The following is a 13,615-nucleotide window of genomic DNA, read 5'->3' as shown; positions in this document are numbered from 1 at the left end:
ACCTTTTTTAAAATTTACAAAAAAAAAAATAAAAGATATATAATGTGCTTATATATGTATATGTGTGTTTATAAGTATATAAATTAAATGTGAAAATGCTTCATTCAATGGAAAAATATTGCAAAAAACAAATATGTAAAATGAACATCATACAAAAAAGCAATTTTACAATCTGCTGAAGCGAAATTTTATTCTTAACGACTTCAATACATGTAGGTTTTTTTTTTTTTTTTTTTTAATTGTATTAATAATCAATGTTCAAAGGTTAATATATAGATACACTGATTTTTTTTTTTTTAAATTTACATTTTCCATCTATAAAAAATATATACACACGATTACAAAAAATGGAAATAACTTAACAAAATATAAAAAAAAATATATAACAAAAAAAGCCTTTTAATAGTATATGGAAAAAATATACCAAAAAAAAATAATTTTTGATATGAAAACATTCAACGTAAAAGTCAAATGATTGTAAGAAAAAAAAAAAAAAAAAAAAAAAAAAAAAAAAAAAAAAAAAAAAAACATAAAAACATTAAAACACCAAAACATTAAAACATTAAAACATTAAAACATTAAAACACCAAAACATTTAAACATTAAAAAAGTCAAAAATAAAATTTTAAATAATTTTCGTCAAATGATGCATGCAGATGTTGTTTCAAAAAATAAGACACTCTCTCCAAGATTAACAAGAATAGCAAGAAAGAAAAAGAAAAAAAAAAAAAAAAAAACACATATAAAACTTCTTTTTGAGCTCCAGTATTTTTTAACAAAAAATAAGTTTCTTATATAACAAATATAAAAAAAAAAAAAAAAAAGGAACTCTTGCCTTTTTTAATTAAAAAGGGAAAACTGTTACAGGTACATAACAGCAAATTATGTCACACAAACAAAATAAAATTTACATACTAATAACATTTCATCGAAATTTATTATTTTCAATGAAGGTTTCTAATAATATGCTATATAATGAAGAAGCACATGAAAAAACTTGTACATTTTATTTTTCTGCATAGCCAAGGATTGCTTTTATTTTTATTTTACTCCAATAGTAATTCTTAAAAAAGAAAAAAAAAAAAAAAAAAAAAAAAACGTACCAAAATATATTTAATTGTTTTAAATAATTTCCCTTTGAGGTCTCAACTTTGTTTACGAAAAGAAGTTTTTATGACAAGTGTAAAGCACCACATAATTTCATTTTTCCCATTCTTCAATTTTTCAGTCCTGTTTTGTGTTTGGTAAGACAAAACGGCGGCAATACGCATGTGTGTACGCTTTAAAATATACATATATTATACTCGCACATTTATGTCGAATTATCTCTCTTAAAGTGGCATAAATAACTGAACAAAAGATATGATGCTCTCGAAATAAGAGATATAAGAATGAAACCTATAATTTTAAAAATACTCCCGTCAAATAAATGTTCGCTATATATATAAGGCCACATAAAGAGAAAAGGGTTAAAATTGATGTTGTAATTTTATTTTGTTCTTATTTTACTTTATTTTATTTCTATTTTACTTTTATTTTATTTTGTCTTTATTTCTTTTTTTTTTTTTCCCATTTCACTTCAAATTTGGCGTTACTGTTTTTGACAGTCAAGCAAAATGAGGGGTGAATATGCATTAACAAAAAAGATAGATCCACTCGTTTTATAATCCGGCATATAAGTTAACACAATGTTGTTTTAAAAACAAAATGACAAGTTTTATAAAAGTGAGCAAATTTTTATAGAAAGGACAATCGGTTGCTCGAACATATATATGGGGCTTCATATACATGTACATATACGTAAATAATATATATGCATGTGTAATGGAAAAATAAAGCACTAAATGATACAAATGCTTGTATTCCACCGTTCTCGTGCTCTTCGCTTATGATTTTGTGCATATGTGTAATTAAGACAGATATTTACTTTATTTTTTTATTTTATTTTTTTTTTTTTATTGGAACAATGATTTTTTCAACTTATTCCTTTCCTTGTTTTTACAAATTTTATATATTAATTTTGCTTTTTTTTTTTTTTCTTGTTTTGTTCCTTTTAATCTAATCCAGAAGGGACAATATCAAATTTATAAATTTGTTTTATAGCAAAATAGGTCTTTATTCAAAAATCATAATCACCCTAGTTATGCACATATATATTTTTATCGTAATAAATTTCGGAATATTTTTCATTTTTGTTTTCCTCAAAAAAATAGCTAAATTATTTTTCTTACGTAAAAAAAAAAAAAAAAAAAAAAAAAATCCTCAGGCTACGCGCTTTTAATAGTTCTTTTACTTGGCATAACATTGCGTATATTGTGAACATAAACACATATGTATAAACGTACGTATATATATATGAATATATACATATATATACACAATTTAACACACGTACACACGTATACAAAGAGGCTTATTTTTATGGGAAAACAAAATAATCAACCGTTTTGCACTAAACTCGAAAAGCATGAAAAGATGACACATGTGCACACACACATTTAAAATTAAGTGGTCTCTACAATATTTCGTAAAAGGAAAAAAATAAAACAGAAATTAGCAAAAAGGAAGCATAATACAGCAAGAGCTAAGCATCAAAATAGCAATAATAAAGCAGGTAATATCAAAAACAACATCTGCTAATCATAAGATTAAAAAAATTGAACTCACAGAAATGAAAAACTGTTCAACGTTTAGGGAAAAGCTCAAAAGCTTCCTTCAGAACAAGAAGAAAAGAGAAGACATCATAACTGAAAATAAAAAAAAAAAAGAAAAATTTTTTGACGTAAATAATTTTAAAGTGCATATAAAGGAAGAGCTAAGGGAAAAGGATGTTCAGGTAACAGTAAGAGAACAAGTGGAAGAAGAGGCAGAGAGAAAAAAGGCAAGCCACGAAGAACTGGTAGAAGAATATATAGCAACGCACAGCGGGAAAAACCGTAGCAGGAACAGTAACAGTAACAATAATGATATTGGAAATAGGAATGATGATGAAAATAGCAATCATGATGGAAATAACAATAATGATAGAAACAACAATAATGATAGAAACAACAATAATAATGGAAACAGCAATAATGATAAAAACAACAATAATAATGGAAACAGCAATAATGATAAAAACAACAATAATAATGGAAACAGCAATAATGATGGCGATTGCAGTGGTGGGCGAGTTATGGACGACAAAATGCGGTGGAATCCAGATGGAGTTGTTCCCCCTCTTCACAATTTTGATAAGACACAAGAAAAAATAAATAATGTAAAAAAAAAAAATGGGGAAGGAAAAAAAAGTAGAATGTATACAAATAACAAGATAATAGTGAGAAATGAAAATAAAAAAAAAAATTCTGAGCAGGAAAAGCTATGTAATACAATTAATAATAAATCTTTTATAAAAATGAAGAAGTTAAAACTAAAAGTTAGTAACAGATATTTAAGTAAATGCGAAGATATTACCTGTGAATACTTAAAACAGTACGACAGAGATGTAACTAACTACATAGATGAAATAAAGGAAAATATATTTATAAAAGCAAGTTTGCTAAAAAAAGAAATGGAAAGCACCCTCAATCTGATAGAAAGACATATTGAAGAAACAGTTAACTTACAGTGGAATGTGAAGGGTATAAATACGTGTGAACAAAATGACTACAAAAGTCGCTATGAGATTAATGTAAAATATTATGAACATTTAATGAACTCACATATATATGACAGAATCATCAATATTAATGGTGATAGTAGTAATGGAAATGTCTCTACTAGTAATGATAACACCGATGTTATGGCAGAAGAGATTAAAGTGTACATATCAAACGAAATAAAAAAAAAAGTAGATGAAAAAAGAGCTATGATCAAAGACAAATGGGTAACTATTCAAAAATCATTTACAACATTAAATGAATATATAAAAAATTTTACTTTATATTTTGAAAAAAAACAAGATGACTGTATGAAAGGAGTAAATACTTATACAGAACAATTAGAAGTAAAGTTAAAAGAGACCATATTTTTTACAACAAAACAAGTATATGATATAATTAATGATAAAAATGAAAACAATAAACAGTTCTTTTTAGTATTCTTAAGTCATTTTAATGATTATATATTAAAGATATATAATTATGTATATGATAAATATTCTAAATGTGAAACTCTGTTCTTTCCTATTATTAATGGAAATGACTATATACACACTTGTCATATTTATTCTTTGATATCACAAAATTTTATGAAGAATTTATCAAATGAAAAAGTATTAACACACTTAATAAAAATGCTTCAAGTTAATTATATTACCATATATAATAAAAGGAATACACTTAAAAAGGAACAGTTCTTCTATGATTTTTTTTCTATAGATGATACTTACCACGACTTCTACATCTATTTGAATAAATATTATGAAGAGTACATCAAACGATATGACGAAATAAAAGTTAAGATATTGCTCTACAGGCACATTATTTTCGGCATCTTTTTCGATTTAAAAAATTTTCTATCCATCATTGGTTGTAAGAGGGGGCCACAAAGGGAGGCAAAAAAAAATAAAAAAAAAAGGGAAATAAACGATATGGACGTAATGAACAAAATGGACAAAGTGGACGTAATGAACGAAATGGGCGAAGTGGACGTAATGAACGAAATGGGCGAAGTGGACGTAATGAACGAAATGGGCGAAGTGGACGTAATGAACGAAATGGGCGAAGTGGACGTAATGAACAAAATGGGCGAAGTGGACGTAATGAACGAAATGGACAAAGTGGACGTAATGAACAAAATGAACAAAAGAAGGGAAAGCAAAACGGGATCACCCAAGGGTGGTGTAGACGTAGACGTAGACCCAGTTGTAGACAAAAGTGCACACGAAAAAATTTACGAGGACACAATGACTGGTACTTCCCCCTTACGTGGCGTAGCTCCCACGTTTGACTGTAGGAAGAAGGACGGAGTTGGTAGCAGAGCCAATGAAAGAAGAAGAATTAGGAACAGAAGCAGGAGCAAAAATAGACGTAGAAGCAGATGCAATGGTAACGACGCGGAGAAAGAACGAGACACAGAAAAGGGAAGAAAAAATGTGGGTGGTGAAAAACAAAACAGAGATGTAAATGTACGAAGCGACGAGGAAAGTATGATGAACTGTCTAAATAAAAACAAGAAGACGTTTGAAAGTTCCATATCAAATATTTTGAACTACTACAATGTACTAAATCTTCGAGATGATTATTTCTTATTAACTTTTTTTGGATTAATAGAATCATTAAAAAGAGATATATTTGTAACACACGCTGAAATTGATAGGAAGATAAAAAAGAATGTACATTATTGTGAGATAAGAAGTTATAGCATAAAACAAGAGTTGCACATACTACTAAATGAGTATAATAAAAATATGAACAAATGCTTAAAATGTAATGATTATATTGAATTAAATAAATTTTTACTAATTAATGAAGAAAGAGAAAATAGATTGTTAACATTTATAAAAAGCGCACAAGAAGAAATATATAGCCTTAACGACAATTTTATCACAGAATTAAGAGAATACTCATATAAATTCTTTTCCTTTGTATTGAAGAAGGCCAAGATAATAAGCTCTGATGAGGAAGAAACTGTGGAGGGAAACAAAGAGAAAAAGAAAATGAACAAAAATTGCATTGAAAGAGATGTCAATAGTACTTTTTTGCAAGATAACGGAGTAAGAAAACAAGGGGGTACCTCCACTAGAACCAGCGACAAGCCTACTACTAAGGGTCAACGCAAAGGCGCGAAGACTTCAAGCGAAGGGATAAATGGAAATGACGCCGAAGTAGCAGCGGAACTAGCAGAAGAGGTAGAGGCAGACGCAGGGAAAGATGAGGAGATTAGCACACCCAAGTGTGTTGTCGAAGAGAACGAAAGGGATATAGTGAAACAGCTAGTTAAGGGTAACTATACATACATATACAATGAATCCAACATCATGCAGTACACATATGATAATTATAAGCATAACATGAAAGGTCTACTCTATAGCACCAAGAATAAGAACTCTGGAGATATACTCTACAAAAAAAATGAAAAAAAGATGAGTACAAGTAAATATAAAAAGGAAAAAGAAAAAAAGGTAAAAAATAATTACATAACAAAGGAAAAAAATGTCATAAGAAAGAATATAGTTCACATCATGAGAGAAATAAATCTTCAAAGTGGAAGAAGGAAAAATGAAGAACAGACTAATACTATGCAAGATAAGAACTATAACCTTGATGGACATACCAGCAACGATATAATAATGAATGAAGAATTTTACTGTATGATCCTTTATAGTTCACTAAATTATGACGAGATCCTATTCAATATCAGTCAATTGAAAAATGGGTTTGAAGCTTTTGTGAGAGGATACTACGAATATTTCAAAAATATTATGCTGGAATTTCTTCTAAAAATAAAAATGAATTTAGAAAAAGAAGAGTACATAAAATGCTTCGAAAAAATAGACTTAGGTATTATATACGAAGAGGTAATTAAAAAAAATCAAGCACAGATAAACGAAATAAGAATAAGATTAAAAGAAAATTTTTTAAAAAATAAAGATATATTTAATAATCTTACACACAAATTAAAAGAATTAATAAAAGAATATGACTATACTATTAAAGATATTAATTATGATAAAAATCTCAAAAGTAGCATAAAAAAAGTAGAGCAACTACTACTAGTCGAAAAAATAGACAACTACGAAAATTTTAATAATAAATATAATACTCTAATTAAAAATGTAAAAGATGACTACATGCAGATTGATGAAAACCTACAAAATATGATAAATAATTTATCTAAAGAAATAAAAAAATTAGAAAAATACTGTAAAATGGTTTGTAGAATAGGGGAAAAGAATATAGATCATAACGAGTTAACAACTACTTTGCAAATGTCAAGTGAGTTCCTTCAATATTTAACTAAGAAGAAAGAAAATTTCTCAAATATGTACAATGCAAACGTTTATATTTTTAATAACAAAATTAAGATTATTTTATCTAACAGGGATAACACTATAGATGGAGCAAATTCAAAACTTACCCCCGACAAAGACATGATAAATTATTTATCTATAAAGGAAGAGATAAAGAATAAAATTCTCCTCTTTTATCTTTTAATACATTACATTAAGAAGTACATATTTGATTCAACTTGTCAAGAGCATAAGTTGAAGAGAAAAGAAAACAATAAGGATATGGGAAAAAAAAATGTAACGAATAATTGTCTTATACCACCTAACATAGCAATACAAACACGTTCATGCGATAAAACTTCCTCATTCCATAATTTACTAAGTAACAAGAAAAGGAGCAAATACTACCAACAGGATGATAAAAACATCCTCACCAGTAAAGAAATAAATGCTGGAAGGAAATATAACGAAATAGAAAACACAATATATCAACTAAACGTATTTCAAAAAATTAAGAAAATATATGAATTAGACATAAAAGGGGAAAATTCTTTTTTGAGCAGTTTTTTTCTTTCTTCCTTAATTTTTCAAAATATTAGCGAGTTGGTATCTACCCAGAGTTGTGTCGTCTATGAGGACGAGGACTATTCGATAACATTTAAGAATTATGACAAAGGAGGTTCTTCTAAGGAAAACATAACACAAAGAGAAGTGGATGAAAAAGAAGTGGAGGTAGAGAAGAAGGAATGGAAGTATCTAGGAAAGGAATATCAAGAAAAGGAGCAGTACGAGGATGAGAAACAGGGTGAAGAAAATAAAAATGAGGCAAGAACACAACGACATGTTGATCCTATTGAGGGAGCACTTGTTAGAAGTAACAGACCAAATGCAGATAGAAGTAAAAATGATAGAACTGATTGCCATACAAGTGGAGGTACTTCTTCCCTCAAGCATAATTCTATCACATACCCACACAGCATTACGCTAAAAACGGAAAAAAATAAGCAAGAAAGGAAGCAAGAGAGGAAGCAAAAAACCAGTGTGTGTGCCTCAAAGGGGGGGGCAGATAAAGAAGGTGACAAGAGTGTTGAAGCCAAAAATACACAGTTGAAAAATAATGAACCAAATAAAAATAATGATGGAAATTATAAAATTACACAAACAAGAAAAGATACGAAAGAAAATTATATACATAATATGCTTCTCAGAAAAAATTATTGCGACTTGAAATTTTTTTTCTACATATGTGTATATATTATATATTTGATATGCAAGGTGATAAAATTCGTTGATCATAATATTTTTATTGAGGTAGAAGGGAAATTTAACCACTACATATTCATATATTATGATCTGTCTTATACAATATATAAAAACTCCATTTTAAAAGATAATACACAAAAAAATAAAATATACTTAAAAGATTTAGCAATAAATAAAAAAAGTATGTCATCTTATATTTATTCTCCTAATCATATATTATATAAAGTAGAGTTAACAAATTTGTTTAATTTTGAAAAAGAAGCTGTTTCAAACTTACTTGAAAAACATCTTTTTCAAATTAAGAATTTACAAACTATCGATGAGAATAATAAAAATTTTAAAAAATTGCACACAGAGGTAAGTACTACATAAATATTTCCGTCCATTAGTATAGTAGCATCATCTCTTTGTGAGCTGATAGTAGATCTGCAAAAATGGAAGCAAGTTTTTAGCAGAGCTCTAATACGCTGTTATTTATTTTCATAAAAAGGAAAAAAATTTCTCTTAAAATGCTCCTCAAGGAGGCATTAGTCGCTGCGCACCGCTCAATTGCTTCGTTCTTGCGGCATTCTTCGGGAATATTCGTCTGCACATGTGTATATGCTTACGTATACTGCATACATATACATACATGCCCCTTTTCCCCCTCTTTTTTTACGACAGTACAATAGCGACATATCAGCGCTGGTCCTTTACTTAAAAATTCTATCGAAGAAAATTGCCTATATCATTTTTGATTATATTTACGAACATCACGAAGAGCTAAGCAGGTACAATGCCATTGCGGAATGATTAGGTAGATGAAGCGGCAAGGAAGTAAATATAGCCAATTTGAACATGTAGTCAGGCAGGAAATTTAGACAAGCTGAACATGTAGCTAGACCGAAAATGCCGCAAAATACCTCAATCCGTAGTACCCATGTATTTTGATAAAAACATTTTCCCTTATGTGTTTGTACCCATTTTTTACAGTGAAAGAATAAATAACATGCACATAAATTTTAAAAAAAAGTTTGAAGAAGTGAGCAAACTGCTAAAAATTACGGATGATAAAACTCCTAACATTGTTACATTGAGAAAAAAAGAAATAAAAAGACTTTTAACTTTCTATGTTAAGGGAATAAAAAAAATTTTAGCAAACCATTTATACTCCTTTTATGAAAATCTTTACAGTAATCTTATTTTTTCTGTTCATCTTTTAAATCTTCTTCCTTGTTCTTTCTCTTCGCCACAAGAAGACAAGTAATTTTTGTAAAAATGTAACTCCGTACACAAGTACACACATATTTTTTATTACGTATTCATATATACCGACGTAGTTATAGATATGCATAGTCTTGTTGCACTTACCGAAAACGTAACCTCATCATGCAATTTGCACCGATAGAAACGTTATAATAAATGATACAACCTTTTTCTCTTCATATTTCGTCTATCTTTGTCCTCTTCCTCTTCCACTTCTTATTCGTTGCGCCCTGACTACCCATCCTTCTCTCATTTTCAGCTTTAAAAATAATGTCAAAAAGGGACCAATGCCGCCGAGCCTTCTAAAAATTAATTATGTGGATAAATCCAGTGAATGTGAGTAATTTTACTCTCCAATTTTTGTAAAAACGGATTGACATATACATGCACACACGCGCATGTGTACATATGTATATACATATACAACCTCATCACAACGACGTAAAAGTAGCTGTATCCACACCCATTTACATGTATACGTTGTTAATTCATACTTAGACGACCTAAGCGATCTTCTCAAAAAGATCAAGAAGGTCTATAGCCCAAATGGAGACGAACATAAAAATGAAAAGGAAAAAATAAATATAAGCAACCATGTAAATACGGACGTGTTTTACATGACTTATAGTGAAGATAACTCCTTTATTGCTAATAAATTAGAAAAGTTTGAAAATTAAAAAAAATAAAGTCGCAATTTGTGCATTCATTCGCACATAAAGCATAAAGATATTTACCCATGTACAACAAAAAAACAATTTGGTAATGGTCTAATATTTTTTTTTTTTTTTTCATTTTTTTAGAAAAATTGACAAGTACATGTCAAAATTCTACGAACACATGACAAAAGAGCTGGATAATAAAAAAAAAGAAGTAATAAAAATAATTTCAAACGATAAAAAAATGAACAGAAAGTATTATGAGTGAGGAGGAGGCATGGAAGAAAGAAGCAAGATAGGCAAAATACTGAACGACAAAAAAAAAAAAAAGGGGGGTATAAAGAGCCGTAAGGGTAGAGAAGAGATTAAGTTGTGAAGCGTGTAAATAGCAAGTAGCTAATCGTGTAAATAGCGAAGTGATTAAATAGGGAGTTAGCAGTAACTATGATATGAACGAAAAAAGAAAACAACATCTAATGGGGTCTGATTAGGAACCTCCCGGACGAGGGGAAAATACCCGCGTACTTCTATCTCTTAGCTATCACGTCTCGTTAAAAACATCCTTAGCCAGCATAGTATAAAACTGGACGAGGCTATATATATGATTAATTTTGTATATCAAACTGTTGTTTAAGTTGATCAGTAAGTCTAAACCGTATACATTTAAATTTTCCATATTATTTTTATAAATATAAAAAGAAGATTCATTTTTATTATTTTCATCCTTCGCTCCATTATTCGACTTGGTGCTAATGTTGTTGATAAGTGACAGATCATTGATCCTTGACAAGGGTAATATGTACGACCTATCATTTTCATTGTCATAGCCATTGTTGTTGTGGTGGTTTCCACTGTAGTTTCCACTGTAGTTTCCTCTGTAGTTTCCGATATAGTTTCCGCTGTATTTATTATTTTTTTTACTCAAGAAATTTTTGGGCATATCTGCTAAGTTATTAAATCTGTCCTCTTCGTGCATTTGGTCTTTTTCCCCCTTTTCATTATTCATTTTGTTATTCGCTTTTTCATTTTCATATCTGTTTAAAGATTCATGATTGTAATTACAAAACTTCTTATTTTTTTGCATGTTTAAGATACCCATCCCCTTTTTAAAGACAACCTCTAAATCTTCGGATAAATTACAGTTAAAATTTACAATTGCATCTAATTTATTTTTTATTTCTAATAATGACACATTTTCATACTCGTTCTCATTACCATTCCCATTCTCATTCAAGTCGTTTATAGTCAGCAACTCATTGGGGTTATTACTATTTATACTGTTGAGTAAAAGTTTATCTTCTAAAATTTTCTTTTCAATCAAACTTTTATTTTCTATTGATCTTATAAACAATGGTAAATATTTCAAAAATGTGAAAATTTTCTTTTTATACTCATTTTCACTTTTTTTAGATTCCACTAATAAATAATAAATTTCATCTGTTGATAACTCAGCAGACGGTCTACTATCATCCGTTGCATCATATTTGTCATATATAACTTCTATATTTTTACTGTCAACTATTTTTACATTTTTGATATAACTTTTTAAATCTTTTTCAACGTATCCTTTCTTTTTTTTCATCTCCTCCTCCTCCATATTCTCTACCTTTTCCACCTTTTCCTCTTCTTTATTTTTATTTTCCCCATTTTCTTCTAATATACTTCTATTATTATTATTATTATTATTATTATTATCCTTTTCTGAACTATTTGTTACTCCTTTTTCGTTGTCTTTGTTGTTGTTTAATTTCCTGTACTGTTCATATTCATCTAATGATTTACTCAAAAGTAATAAAAAATTTTTTTGCCATAAAACACATAAATTTAGACACAGTAATTTATTTTTATTCGTTGGATCATTTCTCTTAAAATGTTTTTTTAAAATATATTCGACTTTCTCTTCAAATATGTCACTCATATTGTCAAAATATTCTTTATACTTTTCATCAATAAAAACATAGTTATCTTCTTTTTTATTTTCATCTATTTCCATTAGGCCTGAGTCCTTCTGTGCTTTGTTTGTCTTATCGTCGCTTTTCTCATCATAGTACGCTCTCATTCTGCTCCGTAAAATATCGAAGACTACGTTGGAAAGGGGGGAAAAAATAAAATTAAATTAAAATAAAATAAAAATAAAAAAAAATTAAGAAAAAATATAATTAAGAAAAAATAAAATTAAGAAAAAATAAGATTAAGAAAAAATAAGATTAAGAAAAAATGAAATTAACAAAAAATGAAATTAACAAAAAATGAAATTAACAAAAAATGAAATTAACAAAAAATAAAATTAAAATAATAATATTAAATTTTACCCACGTAGCGATATAACACATACATACATATGTACATAAATACTCACATAATTGCATAATTATATAATTACATAAGTACGTATATTATTTATATGTAACTTCTAAGCGCCTGCCGCTTACACACACGCGAGCATATGCTTATGTGCGCATTAACACTATCAGAAAATATTACTTTATTCTGCCAATTTTCGAAAGCCTTCAAAATTTCTTCTATTTATATACAAAATTATTAACTTGTAAAAAAAATTTTATAATGCATGAGGATTAGCATAATTGCTTTTTCCCTAGTTTTACTCGTACATTACTCATATTCTTTTTTTCATATATAACTCGTGTTATATTCTAATTTTTTTTTTTTTTAACTTCTGGGCGTTTGCGTATACCCTGTCACATGTGTACTGTTATGCCTATGCGCGCGTACATATTCATATGCTTTTATTAGTACGTATACATCCGTGTATGTATGTATGTATGTATACATGTACATGTTTATTGCTAATGAGCACAATGGATTGCTGTTATTGTTTACTCGCCTTTTTTCTTTTTTCTTTTTATTCCACCCCCTTATATATTTCAAACATAAGAAACTTTTACTAAATTAGTTTTTCTTTTTAATGCGAATTGCTTCAGAGGAAAAGGCGGAAAAAAATTATGAATGTTCGAAAAAAAGGATAAATTTTGTCAGAAAAAAAGGATATATTCCGTTAAAAAAAATGATAATTTTTGGCGTAAAAAAATGGCAAATTTTGGCGTAAAAAAATGGCAAAATGTGGCGTAAAAAAATGGCAAATTTTGCCATAAAAATATGATAATTTTTGTTCTTTGCACTTCTAGCAGTTACAATTTGTATTTTCTTCATTTTTTTTTTTTTTTTTCCAAATTTGCCATTATGCTGTTTATTCTTTCTTCTAATTTCCATTTCCGCACTCCATATTTTCCAAATTATGTTCCCTTTCCGAATGTGTCTATTATCTTAACAGATCTTTCGCACTAAATTTATGCATAATCATTTTTTCGCCTTCTCTTCCGTCGTTTTTTATTATGATGGAATGGTAAAACACAAGTATCTCTCTGCACAGGCAAAGGAAAAAAAGTGTAAAATTTCAAAGCAGCTATTATTATTATTCAAAAATTATAAAAAAATCAGCGTGAAAAAATAAACGAAAAAAATATGCTGCAAAAAGTAGATGCTAACGAATAAACGT

The 13,615-nt window shown here is 28.4% G+C and overlaps 2 protein-coding genes across 2 annotated transcripts; one reads left to right on the top strand and one right to left on the bottom strand.

Annotated features, from left to right (window-relative positions):
• Window positions 1-2,671: 2,671 nt before the first annotated feature.
• Window positions 2,672-10,366, top strand: MKS88_001519 (uncharacterized protein; the record flags this gene model as incomplete). Its single annotated transcript, XM_067214452.1, has 6 exons — window positions 2,672-8,554; window positions 8,861-8,967; window positions 9,170-9,439; window positions 9,702-9,778; window positions 9,941-10,106; window positions 10,243-10,366. 6 exons carry the CDS (start codon window positions 2,672-2,674, stop codon window positions 10,364-10,366), a joined length of 6,627 nt encoding a protein of 2,208 aa, XP_067074885.1.
• A 273-nt stretch (window positions 10,367-10,639) lies between these two features.
• On the bottom strand, window positions 10,640-12,157 carry MKS88_001518 (uncharacterized protein; the record flags this gene model as incomplete). The annotated part of the gene is made up of 1 exon (XM_067214451.1): window positions 10,640-12,157. The coding sequence occupies one exon, from the start codon at window positions 12,155-12,157 to the stop codon at window positions 10,640-10,642; it is 1,518 nt and encodes a 505-aa protein (XP_067074884.1).
• Window positions 12,158-13,615: the final 1,458 nt, after the last annotated feature.

Source organism: Plasmodium brasilianum, chromosome 5 (genome assembly GCF_023973825.1).
Source record: "Plasmodium brasilianum strain Bolivian I chromosome 5, whole genome shotgun sequence".
NCBI lineage: Eukaryota > Apicomplexa > Aconoidasida > Haemosporida > Plasmodiidae > Plasmodium > Plasmodium brasilianum.
The sequence above is the reverse complement of the archived record's forward strand: the minus strand, read 5'-3'. Positions and strand labels throughout refer to the sequence as shown.